The sequence below is a fragment of the Ictidomys tridecemlineatus genome, chromosome 10 (assembly GCF_052094955.1).
Source record: "Ictidomys tridecemlineatus isolate mIctTri1 chromosome 10, mIctTri1.hap1, whole genome shotgun sequence".
NCBI classification, from domain to species: domain Eukaryota; kingdom Metazoa; phylum Chordata; class Mammalia; order Rodentia; family Sciuridae; genus Ictidomys; species Ictidomys tridecemlineatus.
In genome coordinates, this window is record NC_135486.1 from 93,530,588 (window position 1) to 93,547,276 (window position 16,689).

Sequence of the window (16,689 nt, forward strand, 5' to 3'; positions counted from 1 at the left end):
AACTATGTCTTCACCATAGTACTCAGAATTGATTTTCTGGGTCAAATATCTATGTAGCCTTATGACCTTGTGTACAATACTGCCCTAAACTAAATTCAAAGTTACAACAGCTAATATTTAATGGCAAAATAGTGGTACGAGGTTGACAATTATAAAAAACAAAATCTGTCCCCCAGCCCCATAAAAGAACAGGCTTGGAATTCAATGTGAATCAAAATCAGTTAATTGTTGTGATTATCCTGAAGTCTTTATTTGGGAGTCCTGTCACAAAATGACATGTGTAATGTTTACAACAGTTATTAGAAACTGAGATGTTTTTATTTCTACTATTTGAGAGTAAAACTGTAAATAATGTTCCAAACCATCATCATCATCAAAAAAAAAAAAAATGCAGGGCAAACATTTCTGTATATAAACTGTACATAAAAACAAGGCACTATACATTTTGGGGGAGATATTAAGGTAGAAAGGTTGGTTTCACACAGACTCGCCAAAGTCCATGCTCTTAAGTACAAATGCTTTGTTCATTTTAGCACCGGAAGCAGTACTCAGAACAAGTCAGACCTAACGCTAAAGGAAGGCTTCTGATCGCACGTGAGCATACAGATTGGTGGCAGACCTAATTCAACAGAAGCAACTCCATCTACCTTTTAATAATATTTTGACACCAAAAAACAACAACAAAAAAGTGAATGAATACATATTGCTTTGTTAAATACATATTGATTTATATGGTGTTTATATAAATATATATATATTTTAGAATCCACAAACTATCAAAATAACACTTTTATAAAGAGAACTGCTTCAAAAAAAAACAACAACAACAACAACAAACGAACCAAAAAAAAAGGCAATGCTTTTGCTGGACCAAGAGGGCAGTGCTGTAGCCGCTGCTGGGGAATCTCTGCATATGAACGATGCTTTTATTGACATCACCCCTGAACTGTGGAAAGGTAGTTTCCAAAGAGTTCTCTTAAACATTTACAAAATGCACAACTCTGGGATGCGCAGAATAGTTAATAAGGTCAGGTTCTGAAAAACTCTGTTTTAAAAATACCATTCTTTAAAAAAAAAAAAAAACAAGTCCAAAAAAATATTCATTTTTTTTCGGGTCCAGTGGTATTGAAAGTGACCACCACAGTTCCTCTCCCACTCAGAACAGGCCTTTTGCTTTCTTGAGGTTCACCTGCTTCCACGTGGGCAGCGCGTTGTATTCGTCTCTTGTCATGTCCAGTGCAAACTAGTGGGAGCACAAGAAAAACCCAGTGACTAAGTGAAAGGCTGCTCGGACCAGGGGTGCTGTTTCCTTCCCATCCCACCTGAAGTAATACTTACCTCAAAGTCTTCGTCCGTGAGATAAATCTCAAGCTTTAGAGGATCCACTCCTTCCGGGAGTGGCCTGGCGAGGAGATCAGCCAGTGGATAAATGGTTTTACAGAGCTTCGCCAACACCTCTTCCACAAGGATAATCTGATTCGAAACTTCCATGTCCTGAAGAAGAGGGAGCAGAGAGAACTCAGTGTGTCCCACATTTGAACACGTTTTATCAAGTGCTTGCAACCACTGTCAGGGAAGAGGGGAATAGCCCATGGCCCCAAGGTTCTCCTGACTTCTAGATGATTTTTTGCCCTACATGAAGTTTCAAATAAATCCTGTGTCAGGGCTGCTTCCAAAAAATGTGTTGAGAAGGTTGGGGTGCGACTCAGTGATAGAGTGCTTGCCTGGCATATGCAAGGTCCTAGGTTTGATCGCCAGCACCCCCAAGAAAAAATAAATGTTTAGGGACTCTCCCAAGAGTGAATTGTGGAATAAGATTATTGAATCTGAAGTCTAAACATCCAAATAATAAAATAAAATTAACACTCACAGGGCTATGGATTCACACACACACACACACACACACACACACATACACACACACACACATACACACAACAAATGTACCTAGAACATTCTGAAATGGATGGATTTTCTTTTGTTCTTAAACAAGCATGTGCATTTAATCGGAACAGTTTTCTGGATAAATTCTCTTCTTCCATTAAAATTGGATCCCTTTGGGCAGGTGGATGGGGGAAATGAATGACTGTGATCTCTTGCCAAATTGAGACCAGTGGTCAAGAGGGGTCTTAGAAATGAGCCCGCCTGTGTCTTTCACTGGCTCTGAGACGTGGGGCAAGTGACTTTATGCTTTCTGCTTCTACACTCGCAAAACAGGGATAAAAATAAGATGAATCCTAATGGACTGTCCTGATAATTAAATGAGAAAAGTAAATGTAAAGTACTTGGAGCAGTGCCTAGCACAGGGTGAGCGCTCTGAATCTTAATTTCCGGTCCAGTCTGCTGGTGTGGGAAGCCTAGTCCTTCACTGGCTGAGATCCCACAGGCCTCATTACATGGCCCATCTCTGACCCCCAAGGTAGTGAGTACAGAACTCTGATGACAATTCACATTCTTCAGCTTGGACAGTAGGAGGCAGCTGAGGTGCTGGTAATCCTTACAGCTTTTGGGTTTGGCGAGCCCATATTTACTATTTATGTATTATTGTTTATATTTATTATTTATAACAGGACCATCTTGTTCTTTGTCAGAGATCGAGCTTCAATCAGCCCTTTCCTTGTGTAGATCAAATCCATTTGGTTAAAGAAAGACAGGCTAAAGGGTACAGGGATGTAGCTAAATGGTAGAGTGCTTGTTTGGCAATGTGCAAGGTCCTAGGTTCCATCCCTAGTACCAAAACCAAAAAGAGAAGTTGGACGAAGCAGCAACATTTGCAGTACTACATAGGCTCTCTCTATTGCTATGCTGCTGCAGAGTCTTTTTGTTTGTTTAAAACTACTCAACATTTCCTATAAAATACAATCAGGTTCTTTCTCCCAGAAAAGCCGTTTTCTCCTACCTAGCAACGAAATCAAAATGGAACGAAACTCTGCCATCAAACCAAAGAAACCCTTGGAATTGGTACAGCTAGCGAATTTATCTCATAAATTAAATTCTACTTAGCTTTGCTAAGCTTCTCATCTCTGTGGTTGGAAAATAAAACACTCTGGATAAGAATATCTTTCTGTAGATAAAAGGTGCGATGGATATCTCATGTATACCAGGCAGTCACATAAAGGACAATAATTTATAAGATACTGAGCAATACCTTCTCATGAAAGTCACAACACATCCATCCCCTGAGTTATGTGAACATACGCATTCATCACCATTTTATTCTGTGTCTCTCCTACACAAGGCTAACATCTGAAATGTTCTGACTTGGCCCACATCACATGGACCTTGAGAAGCAATAGGTTGCTAAGCTAACAGAATGAAGAGCTAGCAGCTTTTATTTATAGATAGTCTTCAAACTAATTAAATTCATCTTTGCCTGTAAGTATTTGAAATCTGAGTACTTGTGTGGAAAATAACCAAAAGAGTTCAATTGATTTCCCATTAGGCTTCTCCATTTCCTAAGCAAATTCTACGTAGATAGGTGAGCATGTTGCAAAAGACGGAATGTGTTCCCACTCTCAAAGTGCAATTGGATGTTTCTTGCCCAGGTGACATCCACTACTACAAGGCAGGGACAGGGAGTATGCTCACCATTTCTGTGATCTCAGCAATGTCCTCCCTGTGCTCCCAGCTGGGAAACATGTTGGTGAACGTCAGGGGTTCCAGACCAGCATGAATAAGGTAAGACTTGGGGGGTGGTTTCTTGAGATTCTTTCCTGTAGTTACACAAAATGTCAATGTTGGCAGACCCCAGGGCCTTGTCTTCCTCTGTTTTCCTTTGAAATCTCTTTCTTTGGCTCAGAACTCTTATGCTCAAAATGTGGGTTATGAGGAGTTCATAACAACACGTAGATGAAGTTTGTATAAGGTGTTAATTTCATGACGATGGCTATGGCAGGAACATGGAATCAACCTGATTCTCCCTCCTGAACCCAACAAAAATGCTTCTGAGTCCCTGGAAGGGCTGAAGTCTCTTCCTGATGGGACATTTGCTTCCTCCTTATTCACCTGTGGAGGGTTTCCTCTGACTTCCTAACACAGGGCAAAGTTGTAATAGTATTAGGCTGCTAACAACAGCATTTTATACATCCACTGTAGCTTTGACATTTGGTGCAAAGTTTAAAAAGCTATTTATTATGAAAGAGCTTTTCAAGAAGAGAATCAACTGCATATACTTAGTGATATCAAGCTAATTGATAAAAACCATAAACATTCAGATAAGAAATTAATTATTGGCATCTTTATGTCATCTGAAAGACCACATATTTCAGGAGGATGAACTATAAGTCTTTCTTTTTGGATATGATACTAAAAATAATAACCAATGACAAAAAAAGGTTGACATAGACTTTTCGGCCAGTGTGGGGGAGATTTCTCTTTAATGGCTGCCTGCAGATAATGGGCATGGAAGAGGTCAGCTTGTCTCAGGGCATTATTAATCTCCAGGGCAATAGGAATTAGTTATTCTGGAGTGTTCCACAATACACCTTTAGGCTGGATGATGATACAAGTTGGAGGATCTCATAATAGGAAAGATAAAAATGAATTCTCATTTATGCTGTCAGCCAAGAAGGTACTGATCATGAAATTCATCAGCCTCAAAAAGTGAAAGGGGAAAAATTGGTTTTGCTGCCATCTGCCTGGCTTTATCAAGGCTGGCACGCAAGTGCAGAAAGGTAAGATAGACCTGGGCCTCTGGAGGATCCCCATCCCATCCCTGCCGACAGTTCTCACCTCTGGAGTATTGGAGGACTGTCTCCATTGCGCTCTTCCGGTCAGAGGCCCAGCGGATGCGGGCAGACCCGGTGATCTTGTTCTCGATGGGCCACCAGCCTTGCCAGAGGTACACCTCATGGTGATTGTCAACAAGGAAAAGTGCTGGGAGTGTGAGAACAGAACCACATAATCAGGAGCTGCTGCATGTCACTTCCTCTCCTCTGCCCCAAATGTAAAGTGTACCTCCCGCAGTCCTTCCCTGTCAGGGGGTGACATCTCCCTGAAGCTCAGAGGCAAAGGCACACATGGAAGGCCCTAGCAAACCTCAGCCCTTTGGTAGTTAACCTGGGAAAACCATTTAGGCAGAGAATAGAGGCGACAACCATGGGGTGTATTTCTTTCCTTCTCCTCTGAGTCCTCATCCCTCACCCCAGCGCAACCCCAGGCCTGCCCAAGGCCCTTCTGGATATAGGTAGGGTCCAGCTAAACCCTCAAGGGTCTGTCAGCCTCCCTGTGTCTCCAAAGAGTAGAATAAAAGCTGGAGAGCACGTCTTCCTTGCCCTCTGGCGTTCATGCTCTTGTCTGACTGTTAAGCAATAATTTAAGTCTATGGTCTTCTTAGAGAGGTATGGGCTTTAAAGATCATAATTGTTCTGCCTCTTCCTCCTCATTATCTCTTCCACAAGTTTTGGCCTGAATAATATTCTACACGGCAAAAGGGATCTCTAACTTCCTAGCTCATTTCATCCTGAGTTCATTCCTGATATGTGTTTTGGAATTCTGGGGACACAACCTGCTTTAAAATAATAGCCCAGTAAAGGCTGATAACTCATCCTGGGTCCCAGGATAAGAGGGCAGGGTGCAGCTCCTTTTAGAAACTTGGTAATGTCTCTCACAGCATGACATATGTGCTGGCCAAACTTTCCATGGTGACTGGGATGACCAGTGTTAAGGTCAGGTGCCTGGCTGCGGCTTCAGGCTCTTGTAACACAAGATGGGACAAATCATGACCTCAGGGATTGCTGGCTTCAGGCTTGATTGACACGGGGTGGGGGGAGGGTTTATAAAGCTCAGGCTCCTGTGATGGTCTCAACAAGATTGAGAGCCCTGAAATGGTGGGCTGGTGGAAACAGCCCTGACCTTGGGATCAGAAGACCTGGGTTAGTCTGAGCTTTGCTGTGAGTCTTGCTGTAGCAGACACTGTTTTCTGGCAAACTCAGCAAATGCTTGCTTTCCCAGGGTGGCCTTGCAGCTGGGGTAGCCACATGACAAGCTCTGGCCAATGGAATGTGAGCAGAAATCTGATGAGAGATCTGGGAAAAGTTTTGGCTTTATCTGTTAAACAGGAGAGAGACATGGCTAACACTGTCCTTCCCTTCTCTTTCTGTTTTGAATGCAAACATGATGGCTGGAGTGAGGGCAGTCCACTCGGGGACCATGAAGCAATAAATCTGAGAGGAAGGTTAGGACAATAGTAGAGACCCAAAAATGATATCTGCACTCAACTTATTAACTGGTGCCTTTGGGTAATGAAGTAACTGAGCTTTAGTTCTTTATGCTATAATATGTGGTTGATCTCATTCTCCTTCCTTTCAGGGTAGGTGTGAGGACTAAATTAGACAAGAAAGGCAAACATTCTGGCAGTGTACTTGGCAAACAGAAACTGCCTGATAAATGCTAATGTAAAATACAAAGGCCTTCTGGAAGGTACTCAGCATGAGCTGTGCCTGCACAGGCCTCACCTGGTTGCGGGGCGCTGTACAGATCTTCCTGCAGGAAGGGCATGGAGCTGATCAGAGTGGGGGCACTGGCGGGGTACACAAACTCCGTGGCTGAGAAATCTCCAGAGGAGCTGCTGAGGATGAACAGGCGGGGAGCGAAGTTAAAGCTGCCAGGATCTTTGAAAGAAAAAAGAACAAAGCACCGTGTGTACACCTAGTAAACTCCAGATAGGTTCAAGAATTAAAGCAAAACATGACATAATTCAAGGAATTAGTGGAAACATAGGTAGGATTCATCTGAGCTTGGAGACAGAGAAGGCCTTTCTTTTCTTTTTTGTGTGCTAGAGATCAAAGCCAGGGCTTTGCACATGCTAGGCAAGTACTCAATCATGGAGCTACACTCCCCACTCCAGGAAAAATCTGTTTAACTGCAAAAATAGAAGAAGTAATCCCAGGGGAAAATATTTATACATGAATTATATAAAAATTAAAAAATTATTGTATAAAAATTTTAATAATGAAATAGCACCTAGAAAAATGGAAAATATTTATAATAGAGCAACTAGTTAGTATCTTTAATATATGAAGGTACATAAATAAAGAAAAGTTAAGCCAGGCACAGTGTGGTAGGTGTCTGTAATTCTAGCTACTTGGGTGATTGAGGCAGGAGGATCCCAAGTTCAAGGGCAGCCTCAGAAATCTAGCAAGACCCTCAGCAACTTAGTGAGACCCTGTCTCAAATTTAAAAAAAATATAAAGGACTGGGTATATAGTTCAGTGGTAAAGAGCTCCTGGGTTCAATTCTCAGTACCCAATAAAAAATTTAAAAAAAAGGAAAAAATAAATAGCACAATAAAAAGTACAAGAGGCATAAATAAACAGTTGCCAAAGTAGAAATACAAATGGCTAAAAATGTGCATTGGTAAAGGGCACTTTGTTGCAAAGCAGATTCTGGCAATTCAAGGGAGTTTTCTGGAAAAGATTACCAGTTACTCAGAACTAAGTGAGCTCCTGTAAGTTGAAGTTGCTCTTGCAAACTGGGAAAGGCAATGGGAATAAACCATTGTCTGTCAGGTATTTTGTCACAGCAATGGAAAACTGACTAAGGAAGCCTTGATTCTATAGCAGCAAGAAGTAATACGGGGTATGGTAGGGTAGCCCACGCTAGGAGAATGAGTGTCCTCAAAGGTGCTACTTCCCCACTCCACCCATGGGTCATTACAGTTATTCTGACCATGGAATCAGACAGGGAAGCATCTCCCCATCCCAATAACTGGCACCCTGATTCCTGATTCCCACGATGGGAATGCCCAGCAGTACCTCCCTGAGGCTGTTAAGATAATTATGCAGATGCACTACCTGGTTTCCATAGTAACGTCCTTGGATGTGAGAGGCTCTGTGTTTGTATTAAGCTGGACCTTATCTCTGTTAGCTAGCACTCAGGGTTAAAGAAATATGGGTTAGAGTGTAGTCAGGTGTGATGGGTAATATGTAACCTTTTTTAAGTTAATAAACTTGGCAGGAGGGAGGAGTGGGTACTTCATTCTACACTTCTCTTTCTTTGCTTCTTCACTTCACTCCTCTCTGCTCCACCTCCTTATATCCTCTGTCTGTGTCTGTTCTTTTGTGCACCTCCTCACAGGCTTTCTCCCCAGGTGGTCCTTTATAGGTCATCAACATTTGTCACCTCTCACTAACAATGGGCATTTTCACAGGCTCAATTCATAACATTCATCATAAAGTTGGACACAAAGAAGATGTTCTATAAGCAACAAAGATGTCATCTTCTTCCTAAGGTGAATTTCCCTTGTCCCCTTAATTCCTGCCACTCATGAACTTTCCTCCTTTAATCATCCATTTCAACATCCATGTCTACATTTCAACCCCTCGGGTGGATTCTTTTACTCCATCCTGAAATGGTACCAAGGACAGGTAACAAATTAGGTCATCGAGTGCCTAAAAATCATCCTTTTGATTCTGATATCCCTCCTATTACATGTTGAACATCCCTAATCTGAAATGCTCCAAAATCTAAAACTTTTTGAGTGCTGACATGATGCTACATGCAGAAAATTCACACCTGATTTCATGTGATGAGCTGTGGTAAAAACACAAGCGCCCCCAAAATATCCTATGAAATTACCTTCAGGCTGTGTGTTCGAAGGACATGCGAAACAAAAATGAATTTTGCATTTCAACTCGGGTCCCACTTCCATGACATGTATGGGCAAATATTTCAAAATCTGAAAAAAAATCCAAACTCCAAAACACTTCTAGACCCAAGCATTTGGGATAAGGGATGCTCAATTCATACGGTTTTTCCTTCCTTTTATTATTCAATGTTTCCAACTTCACACTGGCTTCTCCTACCTCTGGAAGGGACTCAGCATGCGCTGTGCCTGCACAGGCCTCACCTGATTGTGGGACACTGTACAGATCTTCCTGCAGGAAGAGCATGGAGCTGATCAGAGTGGGGGGCACTCCAGCCACTGCTCTCTGTTGGGCTGATGTGGCATTGGTTGGTAAAAAAAAAAACCTCTGATGAGCAATTTATCATCAATCTAACAAGGAAATGTTGGAAAGAAATTTCCTGATCCCTGAACTCTGTGCTATCAGCAGTGGTGACTGTCCCCTCTTTGATGACATGTTCTCTTGATGTCTGTGACATTCTTCTGACCTCACTTCTCCTGTGTTCCATCTTTGTCCTTTAAATGATGGGTTTTAGCTGAAGGGCTTTAATATAAAAACCTTGACCAACACAGTCCACATTGTCTTACGATGCCCTTTTCTAAGGACTGTGTCCCTTACTTTCTCACAGGGATCTACCAGTGCCTCAAGTCAAGAGCTACTGCATGAAGCACAAGGTCCCATAACTGCTTCCTTGGTCATATCCTCTATGACTCTTTCACAAGTTCTCAGGTGGTTGGCAATTTTCACATGACCGCTTATTTATTAAACATCTACTAAGTATGCATTATTCATTAAGTGTCTATTAAATATGATTGACACTGCCCTCCAAACCTTCCCTTCCTCCTGTGACTTCTGTGAATGGCAGAGCCCTGTGGGTGGCTCAGGATTTCTGGTCCCTTGTTCAAGTTCAGGATCCTTCCTGATCTGGTTCAGACGTAATCCTTCACGGAACTCCCACCTCTTCCCTGCATCCTGGCTGCCAGCCAAACCAAGCATCATCTTGTTCTACTGGTTTACATCATGTTCTTGCTCATATGCTTTCCTGGAATTTTCTTTTCTTCTTCACCAAACTCTAAGGCACTGTGCAAATCCCATCTCTTTTCCAGGGAGCTGTGTGTGATTTTTCTTGATAGAAGAAATTCTTTTTCTTTTCCATGTTCAGTCTCCTTCACATGTACCTCTTTCATGAAACATAACAATTTCCATTTTGTAGGCCCCAGGTCGGGGGCGGGGGAGGACATCCCTTAAGCCGGTTCATTGTGTTAAATACAGCCCATTTTTCACACATGTTTATTGAATAAATAAGTGAGTGAATCTTAACAAGTGATGGAAGTTTGTGGCGATGCTTTACCTTGAAGCATGCAGTCGTAGGCTTTCCTATCTCTCCTTCCTAAAGCGTCCCAGAATCCCAGTGGCTCAGATCCTTCGTCACATTCATGTATTGTCACATTGCTGCTACTGTGCAATCCTGCCTCCAGGGGACATCTGCTCAGAAGAAACGTCAATATTATAAGTCCAGAAAGTGTTAACAGCACAAAATTATTCAAGACTAAATCTACAGATCAGCTCACTATCTTTTACTTTCGAATTAAAAGCAATTTTTACTAATGAATGAAAAAACATTCTGTGGTTTATGAGTATGTTTGTGTTAGAAAAGGAAGGGTCAGCCGGTTCCTGGGGAGGAATGTATAATTATATATAATATGCGATGAAAATAATATACATTTTTATAAATAACACAACTTTTTTTTTCCCCACTATTTCTTGTCCTCTTCTGCTAGAACATAAACTTCAACAGGAGAAAGACAGGTGCACTGACTGCCAAGTCACCAGTCCCTAAATCTGTGCTTGGTATCATGCAGATGCTCAATAAATATTGTTGAATGAATAAATATATGAGTTCTTCACTACTTTGTTTTTGTTTTTTCCTTAGTAGTCCAAGTGGAAAACTTGATGAGGCACAAATGTCCCTGGATACCTCACTGAGTATCATTTACCATCCCTCCGTGCTCCACAGCCAAGAGTGATGTTCTGAGATTCTGCTTCTCTCTCTCTGCCTGATGGAAGGCCACACCCTCCTTTCTCCTCTCTGCCCTCTCCATGCAATACTAAGTTTTATAGCAGCCGCTGTTTTGGTGCCCAGAGTATGAGCTAAACCAAACTGTACTCTGATGGCCTAAGAATCTTCCTCTCTACTTGCTTTTTAAATATCAAAGGATTCCAGGCTTATAATTCACCAGCTTGCTAGGTCATTTTCCTTGCTCTTCTCAAGGTTATATTCCTCCCTCTCTCCCTCCCTCCCTTCTTTTTTTGGAGACAGGGTCTGGTTATGTTGCCCAGGCTGGCCTTGAACTACCAACTCTAGTGATCCTCCTGCCTCAGCCTCCCAAGTAGGTAGCTGTGACTCCTCCTGGCTCAATGTTACCTTGTATTGAGGAAGGTAAATACTCAGAAAGTGGGGGCAGCCATCAGATTGAAGTCTTGGTTGTCATGTATATTTTATCTACCTACTTGGGATGTCTGAGGTCCTTAATGATGTTCATAACCATCCCTTGCTGAAGTTGCTCTAAGGACACTGGGCATCTATGGGATGTCTTGGGAACCCTCTGCAGCTTAGCCTGCCTGTGTCCCCCAGGAAGCCCCTTTTGTGGAGAGCTCCACACACACACAACACTCACTGTTCTTTGATTTTATTTGCTGCAGTCCTTCCAACCTCCTTCGTGTGGGCTTGCGCTTTGCACCCGTGCCACAGGTAGATGAGGGCCTTATTTACGTTGAGAACAACCATGGAAGTCCTGGACCTCAGGCTGCTACAGTGACAGGCCACTTCCAGCAAATTCCCTTCCATGGGAACTTCTCCACGCACACAGTACAGTCTCCACTCACCTGTAGGGGGCGTCAGCAGCACAGAGTTATGACTGAGCTTGGGACAGGGAAAACTGCCCTTTCTGTTCCCAGCTGTGCAATCAAAGGCAGCTACTACATTGCAGGGACTTAAGGGACTGGTGAGACTGAGGCCCCTGCAGCCTGAAGTCATGCTGAGCAATGACAGCATGTGGTCTTCCCAGAAAACAAATACTTTTGGAATTAGAAGCAGGTTGCTAAAAGTCCATAATGCAGAAAAACCTTTTCCAAAATGTAAAAATAAGCCATAAGGCTGTAAAACTAACATTCTCTTTCCCTTTCTCTCTCTCTCTCTCCTAACAAAAAGATTCTAATTTTTAATAGAAGATCTACTAATTTTTAAAATTCTCCTAAATCCACAGCAGACAAGAGCCACCATGAGAACTCAGTTCAAGGTGAAATAAACTCCAGCCTCCTGCGGACAAAGGTGGATCCCAGAAGAACTTCCATGGGGTGATAGGGGGGTTTATGAACTCCCCATAAAGCTGATTTATCAGGCAAAAATTAGGAGACTTTAATGGTAAAGCCACAGCTATATGAAGACAGACTAACTTTATTTAGATCCCCTTGCCTATAAAAATACCTTCTGGGAGAAGGAAAAAAAAATTAAATTCCAGTAGTAAAAGTGACTTACTTTGTGCATTTTCTTCTTCCTCTTCCCGTCTCCCTGAGTGCACCACCATCCCCCCCTGGAAACACTGTAGAAAACAGGGGGGCTCCTTTCCCTGCAGAACCTGGACCTTCAAATTGAAACACAAATAAAACAGATAACAATGGTGGGACTTTCAAAGTCACAAACACAGTACCTGCCTATGGTGGAAAATCTGAAAAACATAAAGACATACACACAAAAGTCAGTGATACTTCTGTCATCTGAAGATGAGCACTATTAAAATTCCTTTCAAGTGTTTTTCAGTTTTGTATTTTCTCCTAAACAAAGTAGGAGTGATATTTCATGTTGCCTTATAACCTCATTTTCATCCCTAGTTTTCTAACACTGAATATTCTTTTGAAACATGAATTTTGATGCTTTTATCAGTGGTATGGATACAACATTATATAACACAATTAAACACATTTTAAAGAAAGTACATTTCTCAGCAATAACAATGACTAATCATGACTTAGTAATTCTGGGGAGAAAAATGTATTCTTTGCAAATACATCTGCTACACTTTGGATCTTAACTATTCTCCAAAGGGCCATGTGTGGAGGACTTGATCCTCAGGCTGGTGCTGTTGGGAGGTGGTGGAACCTTCGGGGGGGGGGGGGGGGGGGCTGGAGTGGGAGGTCTTTAGGCAGTGGGGGGTGTGCCCTTGGAGGGGAGAGTGGGAACCCAGACCCTTCTCTCCCTCTCTTTCACTTCCTGGCCGTGAGGTGAGGGAAGAGGTTTTGCTTTACCAAATGCCTGTGCCATGATGTGTTACCTCACCACAGCTAAAAACCAACAGGGCTACCTGATTATGAACTGAAACGCTTGAAACCATAAACCAAAATAATCCTTTTCTCTTCTTAAGTTGATTATCTCAGTTGTTTGTTATAGTAGGGAAAGCTGACTCCCACAGCATCCCAGCAGCGTCTCACAAAGCAATGTACCTCTCCCACAGCCTCCTGTGCCTGTTCATGCACTGTCTCATCAGGTGTTAGCTGCACCCATAAATAAGGTTCAAGTAGAATCAACTCACTCTCACTTTGGCAAGACGTTTTCTCTTAAAAAGGAACTATTTTGTTGAGCTGGCATTTGGGGGGTCCAGAAAGGTAGGAACAATTCACCTCATGAGTTGTCAACCTCAGGGCCTGTTTTGTGCAATCAGGTGCTGATTTGGGGCAGCATTTCATCTGTCTAAAATGAATTTCCACTTGTTGGACTGACAAAAAATGAGATGCTCCAACTAAAAAGATTAAGACTGAAAACTTTAAGAATGCTTTTGAAGGCATGATTAAGATATAGTCATGCTTGGCCTTTATTTAAAAAAAAAGCAGATGAAATTATCAACTATTAGGAATAAATTAAAATACAACCATTGCGAATCATTATTTCTAACATGTGATCCATAGTAGAAAATACTCATTATAATTTTTATTTTAGGGAATATGATTGGTTCCCAAGGCTGTGGAAAGCTGAATGAATGTGGCTGTATTTCTGGAGAAAATTTCTCTGCTCTCTTCACATAAGTGTGTTAATCACACACTCAAGATGGAAAAAATATTTACATAAGGAGTCAAGTTTTCTGAAGTCCCCAGAGTCTACTCTTAATTACTGGTATTCAAGGATGAGCTGTGTGGCATAGATCATCTAAACATTGATAAGAAATTCATAAAATCTTGGATTTGGGCTGTAGTACCCAATAGGCATTATGCAGGTTCTGGGGCTAGAAGACCAGGTCAGACAGTCTCTTTAATAAATACATAAAGAATGACTATGTAGTTTTAGTGTACTGAAAACACACCAAACAGGGAGATTTGGACAAAATAAGGGTGATGTGAGCCAATACATGCATCACAGGAGGTATACAATTATGCACATCTGTACATGGGAACATGGTCCAGGGCGGGGAAAGAGCACCCAGGGCCTGAGGTGAGCAGGAAGAGGGCTCCTGGATCAGCAAGCAGGCCTGGGTGGGGGGAGTGGGAGGAAGAGGAGTCGGGGGAGACGGGTGGGGACACCCACAAAGGTACTGGAAACCACTGGGAGTTCACTGGGACTATAGTTTATGTGGTAGAGATGTGCTCTGATGTGTTCTAGAAAAATCACTTGGGGGATTTTCCCCATGGGAATACCCCATGCTCTAAAGAAGTCTCTGACATTTCTTTCAGGTGGATGGTGTGAAAATGGAATAGTTGAATTTTTAAGGCTCTTGAGCCAACACTGCTCTGCAGGATGGCGGTTCTTTGGGAAATCTTTTCCTATTTTAGAAGAGGATAATGGCCACCATTCTTTTTGTAACACCGGTGGAAACCTTTCAGAAACACTCACTGGCCATTCACACTTGCTCTGTGGATCTCCCATTCGCAGACAGTGTTTACTTTCCTTCTGCTCATATTACAATGAGTGGGAATATGAAATGTGAGGCAGAGTCTAAAATCTACAGAACAGGACCTGGATTAGAAGTGCCCTGGATGATGCTGTCTTTGTTCATTAGAATCAGGTCCTCAGGGACTGGACCAAGTATCATCTGGAGTCCCTGCGTAGCAGCTCCTTGGGACTTACCTGGGCCCCCCTTTCCTCGTCCAGCTCCACGGTCATCAGAGCTGAGGTTCCCTTCTCACTCACAGTTGAATGCCGGCCTTGCCAGAAGAAATACACACATTTCTCTTTGCCAGTCACTCTTGCTGAATGCTCTCCCTTTTGTCGACTTCCCACTGCGAACACACAGAATGGCAGAGGGCAAGGTAAGCCGCTGAGTCACAAAGGGAGAACACCTGGCTTAATTCTCCAGGGTCTGCAAGGAGGTAAGGTAAAGAAAGCCTGAGGGCACCGGACTGAGGAGAAATCACTACAACTGGAGTCATGTCAATCATACTGCACGAGAGGGAGGCCACCTTCCGCCCAGCTCGTCAACCAGAGCCTCCAAGTATGAGAATGATGCTCCAAAGGGTCCCCTTGATACCCAAAGGGAAACATGTGTCATCCTAGAGGGAGGTGACAGATCCCTCCAAGTGTGTGGCACAGAGAAGTAGTGACTGGCAGAGCGGGACCAATGGCTCACACAGACACACATGTATTTTCCAAATTCCGCCATTCTTTGGCAAGAATTAGCTAGTGGAGAAGCGATATGGAAAACAACAGCTGGACCAGCTATCAAGGCAGAGGAAAAAAATTAGACTGTTAAAACTACTCTAGTTTAAAAAAATTTTTTTTTAAAGATGACTCTGTCAGAAATGGAAGAGATGCTTTGCTGATCTATTACTCTCACAAAATAATAAAGGATTTCCTGTCTGTCACCAAGGCTTGGCCAGGATGCAGGCTCACCGACTTGTCTTGTCTCTCTGGCATCTCGTAGGCACTCAGTGAGAGTCTGCAGCAGAGGAGACAGATGTAGCTCCCTGCCCTCAGAGCAGTCAGAGTCAGCTGGGTGAATGTCATTTTAAAATAGCACTTCAAGCCCACAAATCTCTACTGTTAGGAAGAGATCTCACTCCAGATTCTATTTATTTATCACCTACTGGGTCCTAGGAACTCTTTGAGATACTAAGGCTATAATGATGAGCTAAACGTTTCCCTGTTTCACTTTAATAAGCAAATGAATGAACAAAACAACTTTAGACAGTGAGAAATAGTATGAGAAAAATAGAGAGATTCGGAAAAATAGGGGGATGCGACAGCCAGCAGGGTGGGAGACTGTAGGATTGTCTATTGGGGGAAGATGCATAAGCTCAGGGCACTCAACTACCGAGCCACATCCCTATCCCTATTTTGTATTTTATTTAGAAATGGGGGTCTCACTGAGTTGCTTAATGCCTCACTTTTTCTGAGGTTGGCTTTGAACTCCCCATCCTCCTTTCTCAGCCTCCCGTGCCACTGGGATTACAGGCATGCACTACCACACCTAGCTTGGATGCAAAATTTCCTAGGTAAAGTCAGGAGACCTAGTTATTGATGCACATGCCTGGGTGGCTCCCAGTAATTGGGGGTTGCTATCAATCTGGAATATTCCCCAAAGGCACACAGGCTTGGTCCCCAGCCTAGTGCTGTTAGGAGGTGGTGGAGACTTTAAGAAGTAGGGCCTAGAGAGAGATCTTCCAGTTACTGGTAGCATGATTTTAAAGGGGACAGTGGGACCCTACACCTTCCTTCCTCTCTCCCCTTCTCTCCTTCTCTGTTTCTCTCTTTCCATGTCCCAGCCAGGAGATGAGCAGCTTTGGTCTACCATGCTCTCTCCGCCATGATGTGCTGCCTTGTCACAGGCCCCAAAGCAATAGGGCCAATGAATCGTGAACTAGAACTTCCAAAACTGTGAATAAAAAACCCTTTCTTCTTTATCGTTGATTATCTCAGATATTTTGTTACAGTAATAGACAACTGTCTAACAATAGAAGACCACAATTCCTGGTAATACACACATTAAAAATTAGCAATAATAGCTGGGTGCAGTGGAGCATCCTGTAATCCCAGCAGCTTAGGAGGCTGAGGCAGGAGTTCAAAGCCAGCCTCAGCAAC

General features: G+C 42.8%; 1 protein-coding gene across 8 annotated transcripts in view; it reads right to left on the reverse strand.

The window, feature by feature from the left end:
* Positions 1-225: 225 nt before the first annotated feature.
* Svil (supervillin) overlaps positions 226-16,689 on the reverse strand; it is a 226,297-nt gene continuing 209,833 nt past the window's right edge. For all 8 annotated transcript variants that reach the window (XM_078023452.1, XM_078023450.1, XM_078023451.1 and 5 more), the window contains 9 exons: positions 14,740-14,891; positions 12,163-12,268; positions 11,303-11,510; positions 9,976-10,109; positions 6,456-6,611; positions 4,732-4,875; positions 3,589-3,713; positions 1,339-1,494; positions 226-1,243 (listed from right to left, as the gene is read on the reverse strand). In XM_078023452.1, coding sequence (XP_077879578.1) covers positions 1,157-1,243; positions 1,339-1,494; positions 3,589-3,713; positions 4,732-4,875; positions 6,456-6,611; positions 9,976-10,109; positions 11,303-11,510; positions 12,163-12,268; positions 14,740-14,891 — 1,268 coding nt within the window. In that variant the 3' untranslated portion in view covers positions 226-1,156. The remainder of the gene's footprint in view (positions 1,244-1,338; positions 1,495-3,588; positions 3,714-4,731; positions 4,876-6,455; positions 6,612-9,975; positions 10,110-11,302; positions 11,511-12,162; positions 12,269-14,739; positions 14,892-16,689) is intronic.